At 31.5% G+C, this 16,445-nt stretch overlaps 1 protein-coding gene across 1 annotated transcript in view; it reads right to left on the reverse strand.

The window, feature by feature from the left end:
- LOC148281561 (G protein-coupled receptor moody-like) overlaps window positions 1-6,761 on the reverse strand; it is a 60,642-nt gene extending 53,881 nt beyond the window's left edge. Inside the window, exon 1 of the mRNA XM_088226544.1 lies at window positions 6,527-6,761. Within this exon, the coding sequence (XP_088082670.1) occupies window positions 6,527-6,738 (212 nt within the window). The 5' untranslated portion in view covers window positions 6,739-6,761. The remainder of the gene's footprint in view (window positions 1-6,526) is intronic.
- Between the last annotated feature and the right edge of the window lie 9,684 nt (window positions 6,762-16,445).

Below are 16,445 nucleotides of genomic sequence, written 5' to 3' on the forward strand. Positions count from 1 at the left end.
GGACCTACCTTTGATACGGAGGAAGTTCTTCTATATTGGGGCACTGCATAATAAAGGCAATTATGAATTATGATGTGTGTTATTTTCACTTATTTGCGTTATTTCTTTAATCCCTTGGTTTTGGTTTTTTAAAATTTCAATTAATTCGTTCTCCTCAATATTTGCACCAAGTTCTTTGATTATTAAACTTGGTTTCTTTTTCTTTAACTCTTCAGCATCTTATATTTTATTAAAATTTTTGTTAATTTCTTGTAATAATTTGGTAGCATTATTTTGTGTTTCCTACGTTATAATTTAGTTGCCCATTGAGACTTTTACTCTTGATATTTCAATTCCCAATTTCGAAATATTTAAACATTGTTTTTCATAATTTCGTCGTCAGTGATATTTGTATTTTTACTTTTTATTAGAACTGAAAATTTTGGATCTAGTTTTTCTTCTTTCTTTATTATTTCTTTTTGACTGCGATGTCCATTATTATTCATTTTAATGAAGTTTTAATACGTGTAATTTTGAATTTTTTAAATATATTTTTTATTTTTTATAGATAGTATTATGTTTATATAATTTTGAATTAATTTCCATACCTTGTATTATGTTCATTTTGTAATTTTTTGAAACTTTTTCGTACCCCTTTAATGTTATAGCTTAAAATATAAAAACGTCTGTAAATAAATATCGTTATTTGCATGTCCCTAAATGAGTTTTTTACAAAAACTCCTAGAGAATATTATATAAAATTATATATAACATGTTTTAAATTTAATTTAAAAAATATTAAAAAATACGACGAATGCATATTAAAATTTTGACACTTTTTTCATACTTCTCTTGTTTTATTGTAGCAATATTAATAGAACTTTTTACCAATAGACAAACATAAGGTGAAACTTATTAAAAAACGTGTAAAAAAATAAAGAAAAAACTTTTCATAATTTTCAAAACAGTTACTTGGAATTTATGTCTGTTTGAAAATATTCCGATCTAAGAAACGTTCACCAATTAAATGCCTCAAAGCAATTTGAAGTGGTTGAATACAGACTGAATAGTTTTGTGAGAATTTGGCACAAACCAAATTATTCAAAACATTTCACAAGAGTCTTAAACGATTTCGGTATAATGAAGTGAATTTCCTCAAGTCTATAAGAGTAAAAAAAAGTTCAAAAGCTTATTACGAAACATGTTTCTATGCCTGTTTGAACTTAACCGAATGTAAACAAAGATAAATGAACGTTGAATTATCAAATATATGTAGATATAAGTAAGGTATAAATTTTTTATTATACTCAGTTTTGGAAGTAATTTTTAAAAGCCAATACATTATTTTTACCACAGATAACAGACGATAAGTTTATAGTTACGAAATATATTTATGTCATTTAAATTTTCGTATGCTAGTGACTGGACAGTTTTTGTTTTAAATGGCAAAAAATGAATGTGTTATGTCCACTTACCATGCAAAAACTATCGCAAAAAAGTACGGTTTTGGCGCAAAGTATACCTGGCAGGCGCAGTCACTCCGTTTTACGGTATCCGTTGTTTCAAATGTCGCCAAATATAACGTTGCATTATATGAAGATAACAGGTGTTAACGACTGATTAACTAACAGGCACAAATGGGAAATGAAGAAACGATGACGGTATAAAACTCAGAGTAATAATGCGTATATAAAGAGGAGCCCAAATGTAGGAAAACCATTCTATGACTATTGGGTATTAAGTCACTATAGTTCGCAGCAAAACAATGGGCCGTACTCAGATCGATAATTGCTAAATTGATATGAATTTGCATTTTAATTACTTTTAAATATGTACTTGTGTATTTATCATTGCAGGGTTATTCCAATCTATTTTTCTATAATTCGCCTACATTTATTTTATAATCTGAAAATACATATTTGTGTTTATTTATTTATTTATTTATTCATTTTATTCAATGTATTTATGTTATATTTATTGATACATAAATCCCAACTTCATTGAACCAAAGTCCTGTGTTGAGTTTGTTTGTTTGTCCGTCACATCTCTGAAATGGAGAGTCGTAGCGGCCTAAAATTTGGACACACACATTTTATATGCGATTTCAAGGTTAACGTTGATATTTTCGAGCAAAATTTTTATCGACCTCTACTCGATAAAAACTCAAACTTTATATGGATGCCTAGTGCGGCCCTGACATATTGCATGTAATAAACTGTCATTATCAACAGTAAATATACTTTAATTCACAAATTTATCCCTTAAATTGAGAAAAAATAGTATCTGAAGTAAATATGTTGATATAAGGAAAGTTTTTAAGCAACATAATACACGTGTCGGGACAATAAATGCCAAAAATTAATGTAAATCATGGGAAAATATTCGGAATCAATTATCTGTGAAAACTGACTCCTTTAACACCTTTGACGTTCCTACTGCTGCAACCAAACATACTGCAATTCGCCATAGTCGATTTTCATTTATTATGACGTCAATATTCAAGTTATTTACAAACAAAGCCAAGCACAGCTACAAAAGCATCCGATCGAACCGTTATGTTTATGTTGTCAAATAAAAAAAAAAGGAAAAATGTAACATAGTGATAGGGCTTCTCTCTACGTTACGCATTATTACTCTGAGGTATAAAACGTGCGTTTAAAATGTCATCAATTTCATTATTATTATTATTTTATACACTAGCAGCTACTTAGTTAATGCGTGTATACCCAATGCACTGTGTTTTAAACTTAGAAAATATGAAAAATAAACGTGATAATTTCATGTGCGAGTCCAGGGCCCCGATTGCAATGGAAAGTTAACAAAGTTATCTTTGACTGTCGATAAAGAAAAATCAATAATTGTATACGAAAATGAGTATATTTGCATGCACATTCAAAGTATCTTCATTGATAATCTATAATTGAACATCTTTAAAAGAAAAAAATGCATTTATATTCTGCTTTTCATACAGAAAACTGAATTTTACTTTGTTGATAAAATTGAAGATACATTTTAACGTCCTATTGTAATCAGGGCCCAGGACCTGTATTCTATTGGAAAGTAAAAATTTATCGTCAGTTTTAGCTACAAGAAAATAAAGTTTTCTGCATGAAAAATAGAAAATATTTACAATTTTTTTTCCAAACATGTTCAATTAGAGGTTATTGTCAAAGATACTAAATTTTCGTGAAAATATATTCGTTTTTGTACATAAATATCGATGTTACTCTATACTGTCTCGATATAAACCTATGAAGAAAGCATTTGTAATCACGGCCCAGGTGGTTTTTGAACCCATTTACCGATCGTGCACCAATGACTTTCTCGAGAAGGCCATTCTTCAATTAACTAATATTTTTTTCGCGCATTTCAAAAAAGTTTTACGGTACAATTTGTTAAGTACTAAATTTAATTTTTTTATTCTTGCAACTCAAATAACGCTTTCAATATGCCGTTCCTATCTGCATTTTCAAATTTTTGTTGTCCTGTGAGCAAGTCACATTGTGAAAAGTGTTACTCTGATAAATCCTTATCTTATACCTGCATCTGCATACTTCTGATAAAGTTCAATTAGTGATACATAAACAGCCTAAAATATAAATCTCATCAACATCCACGCGATACCGGTATCTGTGCAATAGTAAAAGTGAAGTGCTTCATGAAAAAAAATAACGGAAGAATTTTAAAGTGAGTACAATTTTTATACATTCCACAACATTCATTCTGTATTCAGTGTACAAAGCCTGAAATGTATTGAGCTGACCATCAAACAAACAAATTGTTCGAATGATGTGCAAGAAAACCAATTTGAAAAATTGGATAGCATTAAAATCGATTATTACAGACACAAAATGTGTTAAGTCATTGCTATATTCAGAGTCACAAATTACGCAAAATAAAAACAAATTACTGAATAAAATCAAAGCAGGCGCGAAAATGTTCCGCTGCCGTGTAAAGAGATAACACACTGTGTCGTTCTTTACAAGGGTAGCTATCGTAAAGTTGAAAAAAATATTTATCATGTTGAAACTTGACTTGCTAACGACCTTTCGTAAAAAAGTTTTTCGAAACTTTTGCTTTTCATGAACATCAGAGATTGTAAAGTATGTTCTTAAGTACACAAATCCCTGTTATCGTGATGATATTTATTTTTACTTGTGGCGAGGAGAAACATATTACGCCATCGCATCGTTGCGAAATAGTTATTAATGAGTACATCAAAACATAAATGTAATTAGTTTTCACGTGGAATTTAGTAAATTCAACTTTCAAAGAAGCTTCCTTGGTTGTAAAGTAAAAAGTTACTAAACTCAACCCTTCAACCCCCTAACAAGGATTCTTATAACGTGGTTTCCATATAAGGCGAAGCGAAAATTGCGAACAACCCACCTCTAGCGCGGTTTACATATAACGTGTTTTTTGTAAAAGACAACATTCCAACAACGTAAATAAATTGAAAAGTTTATTTATTGCATTCATGTACAATAATGAGATTCCCCTTATTATAGCAAACCAGAAAATTAGATTTTCTGCCTATTAGAAAAAAGGGTTAGTTCAGTAAATATTACGGAGATGATGAATAAAACGCATCTTACGAGTATATGTATTAAATTTAGTTTTTTGTTTAGAAAGATTTTTTTTACAATTATATTTAATAAACCTACTTATTCTTTATTTTTTTATTATTTATTTACAATTTTAAAAAAACCCGTTAGGGTTACATTAGAAATTTAATATTGTCTAGTCATTTTATGTCTCGTCTAGTCTAGTTAGTTCAGTCATCATGTGCTTTTTCAGATTGATTTTAAATTTGTCTCCATTAAAAGTTTTCAAATAGTAAGGTAGGTCGTTGTAGTGTTTAAGTCCATTATGTGGTATTTTTGACTGTCCTGTGTTTGTCTTTGCTTTTTCAATATGATAGTGTTGTTGTTGTCTGGTGTTATATTTGTGTATGTCAGCATTTTTGACTAATATTATGTCGTCGTCTTGTATGTTTCCCAGTGTTATTTTGTGCACAATTTTTAAGGTCTCAATTTTAGTCAAGTAGTTTATGTCGAACTGGTGTGTTTTTTGTACAGTTCAGTCGTAGAGGTCAGGTAGGGTAGACCTACACCTAAAAGGTGGGGGTCAGTGCTATACAAGCTTCTGACGTCACTGCAACCTGTAAAGATCAATTAGAATAGTTATCGCCGTCCATGCCCCGGTCTTTAAAGAACCTGGCTATTGTGTGTAAGGCGAGAGTTTTCATTTTGCTAAATCTCTTCCTCCAAGACTAAATCCGTAAAGTATCAGGCTATTGGTAGGGGGCGATATCTTCAACATCATCAAGTTTAACCAGTGGTCCCCCGAGGATGCGGTTTCTTTTATGGTGTATGCATCACATTCACATATAATATGCATAGGTTTTTCCTCATCTATACTGCAGAACCTACATTTAGAAGTTTCGGAAAGGTTAATTCTAGCACGGTGTTTGTTTAATCTGCAGTGCCCTAATAAACCTACATTCGAATATGTAATATATAAAATATGTTCCTTGTCATTTTTATTATGTTTGTACAGAATTTGATTTAAAATGCATCCTTTAAAACTTGGACTTTGGGAATGAAATTTTTATATGTATGCAATGAAGAACAAATCGGTCTGATTTATATAATTTTTAACACTTCATTTAACGTGGTTTCTGTATTATTTAGAGAAGGTAATATTTATTTATTTACATGCGGCATTTCTGCCATTTACATATATGTGGTTTAAAGAGTGCTTAAAAAAAATCGAGTATGATATATTAATATACTAGTACTATACACATTATAAATAACTTAAAATACATACATATTTTAAAGTAATTATAAAATAACAAAATACATAAATCAATCAAATTATTACTATTCTAACCCAATCTCCTGAAGTTGATTTGCTTTTTTTGATAAAAATATGTTGGTCACTTTATTTTTTAAGTTAGGCAGAGATAAACTAAATATATCAAAATATGATGTATATTTATTCCCGGTATTCTGTAATCTAATAATATGTGAGTTATATTGAGCCACCGTTCGAGAATTTTGTTTAGGAGAATATAGAAGTCTAAGCATTAACAGGGCTTATGACATGTTATTGTATTACCTGTTACAGTTTGATTTGCCGTTTTGGAACAAACGGTATAAAAATATCATAACTATTTTAAAAAAACACAAAAGGTAGGTACCGACAGAGAAAATTTTATTTTTTACTACCAAAAAAAAACAATCAAAACGGTTCAGTTTTGGGTGTGGAAACTGGGACAGGAAAACGTCGATGTTGTCATTTTTAGTTAGGCATAATTAGACTGACGATTAATGGTCTTATTTGCACAGTATCGGGGAGCAATTTGCAAGAGATTGACAGAAAAACCAAGTTTAAATTCCTATTCATCAAAATCCTCACCCACCGCCTATCCTCTTAAGACCGATAAAATATAAATCGCAACACCTCCCTACAGGGTTGAATCCAGTACTTGTCTACAAAAATTTGAACAAACTAAAAAAGTAGGTACAATGTTTCGACTTACTTGGGGTACAGCCTGGGGTGCCCGATCATGACATAGCGGTTGATGGTGATGGCCAGCACGGTGAAGAGGGACACGGCCACGAGGCCATAGCGCAGCAGCGGGAACAGGCGGCACAGTAGGCGGCCGTGGGGCCAAGCGCGCCCCCAGAACGTGGATGCTCCGAGTGGGAGGTTGAAGCAGCAGAAGAGCAGGTCAGAGCAGGACAGGTTCATGATGAACACCGCGGTGGCGTTCCTCACCTGGAAAAAACAAAATACATTTATTTATCATTCACAAATCCTCGCGGAATAAAAAATACGGTTTCAATTTCCAAACACTGATTTGAGTCAATAAATTTAGTTTTTTTTTAACCCTTCGGAGCCTTAACGTGAAAAAATCCGCTAGTTCCTGAGAAGGATACCAGTTGCGGGAGGATACTGTATAATATCTCACTGCTCTCTCTGTGACACGTTGAACAACACTGATATAATCTCGAGCCACTCGTTAGCGCGGAGGTACAGCGGGAAGTTAGGAGGGGAGCATGTAAAATGTAAAGCGTGGAATTCGGGTTGTTGTGGTTATGGCTGAATTAAAGCGACCAAATTGCAAAAAAACAAACGTGCAAACTGACCAAAAAGACCAGAATTTTAAAATATAGAGCGATGAATTGTGATGTTTGCTGTTTGCTCGGGAGAAAACCAAAGACAAATGTGAATTATTATTGAAAAATATTAAAATAATTTTTATACATTCTTAACATTGTAAGATTATGTAAAAAAACGAAATCAATATGATAATAAACAAAAAAATCACGAAAAAATATGGCTCAGAAGAGTTAAAAGAAAAAAAAAAACCAATAAAAAAATATTTATTACTTCACCAGAATACAACGTGTAATAGAATAAACAAAATAAATCTAAATTTATTGCAACTGTGATTGGCTTTAATGGCCACACTATACAGTGTAAAAAGTGGCCACTTAAACCAGCCTTTGACAGGTCATAAGTCTTTTAAATGCCTGGACTACCTTATTCCCTTCTCAAAAATGTTTCCCCACTCTGTTGCAATACATTTAGATCTTAATAATCCAGGGAATGAAATCCAGTTTTTTCGCTAACGTTTCGACAAGCTTAAAATATTGTTGATACATTTTTTCTTTGAGTACGCACACTAATTTTTGTCACGCACACATACACTTAGGCCATTAGAAATTTTAGTGCACCGTATAGTTCTTGTGTGTGTGAGTATCGTTTATAAATTAAAAACAGAGAAAACTTGACCCAATGATAACAAATAATTTAATAAAAAAGTGTGTAAAGTTTTTATAATGAAATTCACCACAAATGGTTTATAAAAGGGTTTAGATCATAAATATATTAACCCCCATGTTATGATGAAGTCTTGAATTTGGCATAAGTAGAGTAATATGGACTATGTGGGTTCTAAATGGTTTTCCAATAAGCTGTTCTAATGATTATCTATTCACAGCACCATCGCTCATAGTTAAAAGTACCGCTCACGATAAATCGATGGATTTACTTTATTAAAACTTTTAAAAGTTTTGCTAACATTTAGAGTGCGGATACGAATAAAATTAATTCGGGTTGTGGTCCCGTGGCTAGTGTTGCGGACTCACGGATCAGAGGTCTGAGGTTCGAAACCCAATCTACCCCAACCTGATATCCATTTTCAAATAGTGAGTTATTTACAACTCGTTGAAAATGGCCCCAAAATCGAAATATTTGGGTAAATAATAAGAACGCAAATATTTCCTAAAAAAAAAAAATGCAAGCTGGATCAAATTATTCATTTCCCTACCAGCACTCGATATTGCATAGGGCACTGCTTTTGTACACCAAATGTAATGTATCTCAACAATCCGTTACACGAAGGTAAAGAACAGTTAAATATTGCAGTGGAAAACCACTTTCCAATGGCAACGCTATATAAATGATCAAGTTGAACATATTTATATTTTTTATGTCCGAGTAGAGAGAAGTCCACCTCTTAGTGAAATAGTTGGTGATGATGATGATTTTTTTGCATCTATTGAGACACAAATCCAACTTCATGGGACTAAAGTCCTTTGTTGAGTTGTGACGAGTAATTTACTAGAACACAATTAAGAAATATCGCATAGCACATCAATATAAAAAGAAAATTAAGACAACATTAAAAAAAAAAAAAAACAATCAGCTAATTCAAATCGTTGAGGAGTTTTAACTCAAATCCCTCCACAAGGAAAATCCGCTCCTGAACCAATTTCCTTGATTTTAATTTTTTTTTCGACTTGAAAATTTATTTTATCCGAGAAAAGCCTAATGCGCAATACTTAAACGAGTGTGATAAAAAAGAGGTGTCGCTGAACAAAAGTCGTCAGGGTTTTGGGTTTTATATAAATCATATTCTGGGAAAACCTCTAAGAATATTTTACTCAGTTTTCTCCTTATTGTTTATCCAGAAGTGTGTCAATGGTTTTTCATAGGTAAAAATATCTCACATTTAGCACTTTTGTACACTGGAACAAGTTAACTGTTCTAGTAGATATATTGTAAGGGACGTTTTGGGTAAATTTGTGAAAGTATATTATAATCGAGAGAAAAAAAATATAATAATGAAGTCATTAAAATACTTGATAATATCGCTCTTGGAAATGATTATCTTGAAAAGACTGACGTGACAAAATATTTGGAAATCTACATAGATTCACGGTTCTCATGGATTCACCATTTTGATTATGTTAAATCTAAAATCTCTTCAATCACTGGTATAATGCATAGGTTTAGGGGAGTTCTTCCGATCTCACTTCGCCGCGCAGTGTACTTTTCAATGATACACTCTCATATGGCATATTTGTCGTGCATTTGCCACAAAAAAGTGTGTATCAGAAATACAAGTAATACAAAATAGAGCTATAAGATACATATACGGTATACCAATGGAAACGCATGTCAAAGACATTTACAAACTTACTGAAATTCTCTCATTCTTTTGGTCATACCGTATTATGAGATTGCAAAAACGGTGCTTCAAGGTGTAAATAAAGACTCTCTCACTAATATTGGCTATACCTTTAATCGTGACGTCCATCAGTATAATACGCGACAGAGTCAAAATATTCACGTACCTGGATCACGCACGACAAAGTATGGTCTAAGTCCTTAGACTCTAAGGTCTCTGCTGTACCTTGCTTGTAGTGAGTACAACGGGCTACCGGAGTCCTATAGAACGTCAAAAAATGACTGTATTCATGAAAAAAATTACTACTTGAGGAGGTACGTGGAAGGTGAAATTTAGTTTTTTCTTTTTTTTCCTCGGATATTTCTTCCTTAAAATATGTAAATATATAATTTTTATTTTTATTATGGATTGTTTAAGTTTCTTTGTATTATATATTTGCTTGCTATCTTATTTAAGTTTTTATGTACATATTTTAACTTGTTACCATATTATTATTTGTTACTATATTATTATTATTACCATACCTTTATGTCAATATTATTCTGTCCCAAAATGAGTTTGTTGTAACTCCTGGGAGTACAAAAAAAATGTATGATTTAATAAATAGTAATATTAAATTTAAAAAATGCTATCTAGAACTACTAAGTACTAGTCTCTGTCACCCATGAAATATAAGGGGCGGGCCAGCTCATGGGTACTAAACTTCATATGAAATGGGTCACCGATGTCTTGGTACTTATTGCCCAGAGTATGAAGTCCATTAATGACTGCATTTTTATCGTATGAGGTCGAAGTATTTTTGTCACAGTATTGGTTAGTTTGGCAAATTGCCCTTTACAGTATTTAAAATATGGAATGAATTATTTCACATAAATTTAATACATCTATTATAACTCTCCTATCACGTAATCTTAATAAATTCAAAATGCACAGTCATAAATTAAAATCCTAAAATTCGATTGCAACTCCTGATTATTTATTTGTTTTATTTTATTTTATTTATTTGGATAACCAACAGCTATAATTATCTTATATATGTATAACAAAACAAATAACAAATAAGCCAATTACAGGTTTTCACAAGTAGCATCACAGTAAGTTAAAAAAGATTCTCGAACATAAAGTGAATAGTGATTAAATGTAAATTTAAAAGAAAAGAAAAAATACTACGAATTATTTCGAAAGCAAACGTCGTACGTCATTAAGATTATTTGCAAATAAATCTATGTTAAATGATTTATTTATTACATTAAAATTATTAAAAGTTCGCCATTAATATGAATTTTGCCTATAATTAGATGAAACAAGAGGTATGTGAAGAAGAGGATTATTTCTTAAAACTTTGGAAGGAACATTGATAGAACATTATAATTTATGAATCACAAAAACTTATTTTGGACCAACAATATTTTTAGTTTGTCCAAATTTTTGTAGATAAGGACTGGATTCAACTCCCCGGGGAGCTGATAACATCAACATATTACAACAGAGATAAAGAACATTTTAGAAAAGGTAATATAGAAGTCTGTATAGAAATTGAAAAAAATAATATTTTCAGGCGTTGCCTAGTATGTAGGTGAAATAATTCAATTAGATAAATCTCACCCGCATAAATAAAAGTTTCAGCTCTTTAACTTCACAAACATTAACAGATGAAAGAATTGAAGGAATATGGATGTTCAAATTTGGGCAGAATGGTGAATGTTACACAGTGTGTAAAGTGGCTACTTAAACCAGCCAATGACAGGTCATAAGCCCTGTAGATGCCTAGACTTCTATATTACCTTTTTTGAAATGTTCTTCATCTCTGTTGTAATATGTTTATTTTGGACCTTTTCAATACAATGTTGGAGCCTCGGATAATGTAGAGTTATTAGTATTATAAAATGCTTTTAACAAGTTACGATATCTTTGAAATATTTACTGGTTCTGATTATAAATCCTAACTTTTTTAATGATCTATTGCTTGTGCTAATAATATTATTAATAAAGGTTATAATAATGAATAAATTAGGTATTTCAGAAACGGAGACAAGTTCAGAATTGCTAATAAAATAATATATAATAATAGGGATCTCGAAATATGTCTTATTAGATATTTCAATTTCTAAAACATTTAAGTTGGTAAGTGAAAATACTTGATGGAAGTTCATTGTAATTTATTATATAAATAAAAGACAAGTGACACTTTAATCCACAAATTTGGAATATCCAGTAACCGGTTCCATCTACTTTTCATCTAAATCTAAATAAATTACTTCACTCGGTTTCATCTAAATAAAATACTTAAACTCATTAAAATAGCATTATATCAACTCATTAGTTAATCCAAAAAAAAAATTTTTGTTTGATAATGATCCTCAAGATAAAATAACTTTATTTAATATTATGTTAATAAAATTTGTATAAAACCTCTCACCGACTTATCTGACTACCGGTTTCGAGACGTAACCCGTCTCTTCGTCAGGACAATTCGATATTTCATTGTAATAGTCACCCTACCCTCCCCCTCCATTTTTCCTCCTTTTCCGATTGTTAATCCTTTTGAAATATTAGCTCCATAAGTCATTAACTCTCGGTGGTGGCGAAGTGAAGCATGTGTCTAACCTGCATGTCGATTTTATATTTTTGCAAATCTACTATGGTGAAGGTGTGTAGTGATATTTGCATGTTGGTGGAGTGTTGTAGTCCTGACGAAGAGACGGGTTACGTCTCGAAACCGGTAGACAGATAAGTCGGTGAGTGGTTTTATACAAATTTTATTAACATAATATTAAAATGTTGGACCACAAAGTTAATGCTTTGAATATTAATAATAACTTTATTTAATTTACTATCATATGATTTTGAATTATCTATCCTAACATCTGTTTTGTACAAATACATTAAACTCCTTATAAAGATACAAGTCTCGAAGATGTCGCGAAAGCGATGAAACCGGTCACTGGATATTCCAAATTTGTGGATTAAAGTATCACTCGTCTTTTATTTATATAATAAATTTTAATTACTAATTAAAAAAGTAAAAGAGTAATGCCTAATGTATTTAAAGAAAATCATTTAAAAAACATCAAACTTAATTTTCCGATTTAATCATTATTCGAACCGGAGCCTGAAGTCAATGAAGTATACAATTTTAAAGTCTGTCGCATCACGTCGCTCATCCAAGTATCGTGCGTGCAGGCGTTTTCTAAATAATGTCATAAAAAAAAAAAAAAACGAAATTCATTATATTAAATGGAAAAGAAATATTTACTAGAAAATTCTCACAAAATGAATATAAGCTTCATTAAATTTTTCGAACAAGTCAGTTAAGGCTGTATACAAATATATTTAGTGGTATTTAGTAAATGCCAGAAAATAAGCAAAGATTTCTTAATTAAAAATTGTAAGAAAAACAAAGGTTTTTTTCTTAAAGATTTGAAATAACAAATTAATTTTAACTAAAAAAAATGAATTTACTTTGGCAGACTTAAAAAAAAAACAAAATCTTCCAGCAAATAAAAAACACAGTGGTTAATAACCGGTCAACATTTGTACATGAAAAAAAAATGCATAGGTATACCTACTCGTATTCTATCTGCCTTCTAAGAACAGCTGTTATAAAAAATAAGCAGTTTACACTAAACATAAATATGGAGTCAATGTTATTTCTACGTTTTTATTTACTTGAAAATTTGAACATCGACTCCATATCTTCGTATGTTTTATATTTTTAAAGATATTTATATAGTTACACCAAAAATACCATTATACACAAAAAAGGACAGGCGATCGTTATGGTTGCGCAAATGCATTGGTGTCAGTTGATGCGTTTTGATGGTCGCTGTTGAAGGACTTCCGCGTGACGCATATCCTTATCCTAAATCACCGAGATCCCCACTCCCTTATGAGGAAACGCGGTCTGATTTTTCTTCATACGAAGGTATTCTCATATTTTCTCATTGGATTATTGCCCTAGAGCAGTATTTCTACACACATTAAATGCCTATTTACCATTGGCGTGTCTCTATTGTTTTGCTTTTTTGATAAATTGTTTCTTATGGGAGCTTGGACATCCAATAACTCAACAAAAGCGCCAAGTTTTACCTTGTGGAGGACATCACTATCAAGCCGTAAAGTTGCCAGGGCCGAACACCGTTTTGGCCCGTAACGCGTAACCCGACGCAACATCAGCTCGGACAAGTAATTTAACGTCGTGCAGCGAAAGAATATGTACATTTTATATTTGCATTTCGTGTCGCCCGTCCACCAGCTCCTCGCCAGTGTTCGCTATCTTAAATGCCTTCTGTATAAAATTGAAAAGATGTAACTCGTGTGTATTTACTGAATAAATAACTTCAATTGTAATCCATCTTTCTCGTTTAACTTCAAATCAATTCACGCACACCCATCCATAGAACCTGTCATCTTCGGACGTAAGGTATAAATATGATAATCAATTAAAAAAACTGAAAAAAAAATCGGTTAAGTTTTGGGGCAACGAAAGCTCGATATTGTCGATTTTAGTTAGAAATAACCAGTTCAGCATGAATTTGTCTGTTTTGCACAGTACTGAAAAGGCACTTACGAGAGAGTGATAGAAAAAATATTTTGAAATTCCCAACTAATCAATACGAAGGAAAGTGCTAAAGGAGAAAAAAAAGACAGGACTATTCGAGTCAGTAACTATTCCGCTCAGTCCATCTTTTCTGGTCGAGTTTCAGAACGAAAATGAAAATCGTATATCACATCGCATTAATTAACTTTAACCATTTTAAGAATACTGTTTTTTTTCTCGCTAGAATCACAAAAGCCGAAAGCCTTCGCCCCCGCACCCGCTGCTTCATCAGTGGGAAAAATGCTTTCTAAATTTCCCCACCACGCTATTTAATCCGAGGTTACTATGATTATAATATTTTACACAAATTAAATGTTTTGAATGAAAATAATATAAAAATAAACAGTGTGAATCGTCTGCGTTACATTTTACACGTTCAGCCATTTTGTAAATGAATATTTTATATTATGGTGTCACGGTGGTTCGTTATTTGCGGGTGGCCTTAGGATAACGTTGATACGACACCTTTACGGTACAAATACGATTATTTACCTACTGAAGGATACAAATAAACTTTATCTTTATCTCGACTTACGGAGAAAACACCCTTACTACGGTACATTAAAAATATAAACCTTTAATACCCCACGTAATTTTATACCTTAATAACCCTTAATACCCTACGCAGATATTTCTTTATACCTATTTACATAAATAATCACGGAGGCATATTTTACCACTAGGCCCTAGGCACCAGTGAACGAATATAAACGAACAATATTTTGAGTTTGTCCAAATCTTTGTAGACAAGGACTGGATTCAACTCCCTGGGGAGCTGTTTATATTAACATATAACAACAGAGATGAAGAACATTTAAGAGAGGGTAATATGGAAGTCTAGGCATCTACAGGGCTTATGACCTGTCAATGGCTGGTTTAAGTGGCCACTTTACACACTGTGTAACATTCACCATTCTGCCTATATTTGAACATCTATATTCCTTCAATTCTTTCATCTGTTGATGCTTGTGAAGTTAAAGAGCTGAAACCTTTATTTATGCGGGTGAGATTTATCTAATTGAATTATTTCACCTACATACTAGGCAACGCCTGAAAATATTATTTTTTTGAAAAAATGAAAAAATTATAATTAAAACTTACTCTGGATAAGCCCAACCTCCAGCCTATCTTTCTTAAAAACCGATGTTGAACTGATTCAATATTTTTGATGTGAACATCATAATATGGAGACCAGATAACAGAGGAATACTCTAGGTGTGGGCGAACTAGGGAATAGAAGATAGTTTTAAGGGTATTGATATTTTTGAAGTCAGTTGTGCTTTTGATAATAAATCCATGAGTTTTTCAGGATTTATTGATAACATGTTTAATATGAATTGTAAAAGAAAGTTTAGTGTCAAGTACCTAAATCTTGTATACTAGACATAGATGATAATATATTTCTCTTTCAAAAAATAGCGACAAACATAATTACAATATTAGAAGTAAAGACAAATTAGTAATCCAGAAATTAAATCTAACTAAGGTAAGCACATCGTTTGTGGGGCACTGCATACGCTTCTACAATAGAATACCCGACAATGTCCTAATTATGACGAACAATGAATTCAAAAATTTTGTAAAAGGTGTACTTCTAAAAAGGCCTATTATGGACTAAACGAGTACGTGGATGATCGCAGTATATGGAACTGACAATATATATTTTTTTGGTGTTAATTTATTTGATTATTTTTTATAATGTGTAGTTATTTATTGAAACCCGACTATCTCTTTGCGTTGTTTTGTTATGGACTTTCAATAAGCGTTTCAATTATACTTGCATTGAAGAAAAAAAAAATAAAAAAAATGAAAGTAATACAGAAAGATAGATCCATATTATCCGCAGAAGCCGTATTCAGCAAGCGAATTTCCCTATCAATGGGTGAATTCTGATATGCCTTTCTAATACAATCAATAATACGGTGATGGATCAATCATGTTTTAAGCGTAAATTTAGTAATTACCTTGATAAGCTCAAGTTAATTAGGCAAGTTGATTCCTTGATAAATAAAACCATTTTCATGATTAAAAACGGTTAATTTGTATTATTTTTAGAGTTTTTATAAAACAATTGTCTTTTTTCTGGATTTTTCCATGAGTTATTAATACATAGATAATAATAATAAAAAATATATTATAAAATATATATTTTTTAAGTTAGTTAGCCTTTTTACTAAATGGAAAAAAGGGGAGCCAACAAACCTACATTTTTTGTGAAAAAACTTTTTTTTAAGCCAATTAACAGGTTTATAGAAGCCCCAATAGATTAGCACGGCACAATCGACAATAAACACATCGAATTAAACTTAACTTAAACCATCTTTACTTTAATATTGGAATTTTTGAAACTACCAAAGAAACTTATTTTAAAGTAGTGGC

Source organism: Micrasema longulum, unplaced genomic scaffold (assembly GCF_059751315.1).
Source record: "Micrasema longulum isolate JH-2025_06_02 unplaced genomic scaffold, ASM5975131v1 h1tg000437l, whole genome shotgun sequence".
Lineage (NCBI taxonomy): Eukaryota > Metazoa > Arthropoda > Insecta > Trichoptera > Brachycentridae > Micrasema > Micrasema longulum.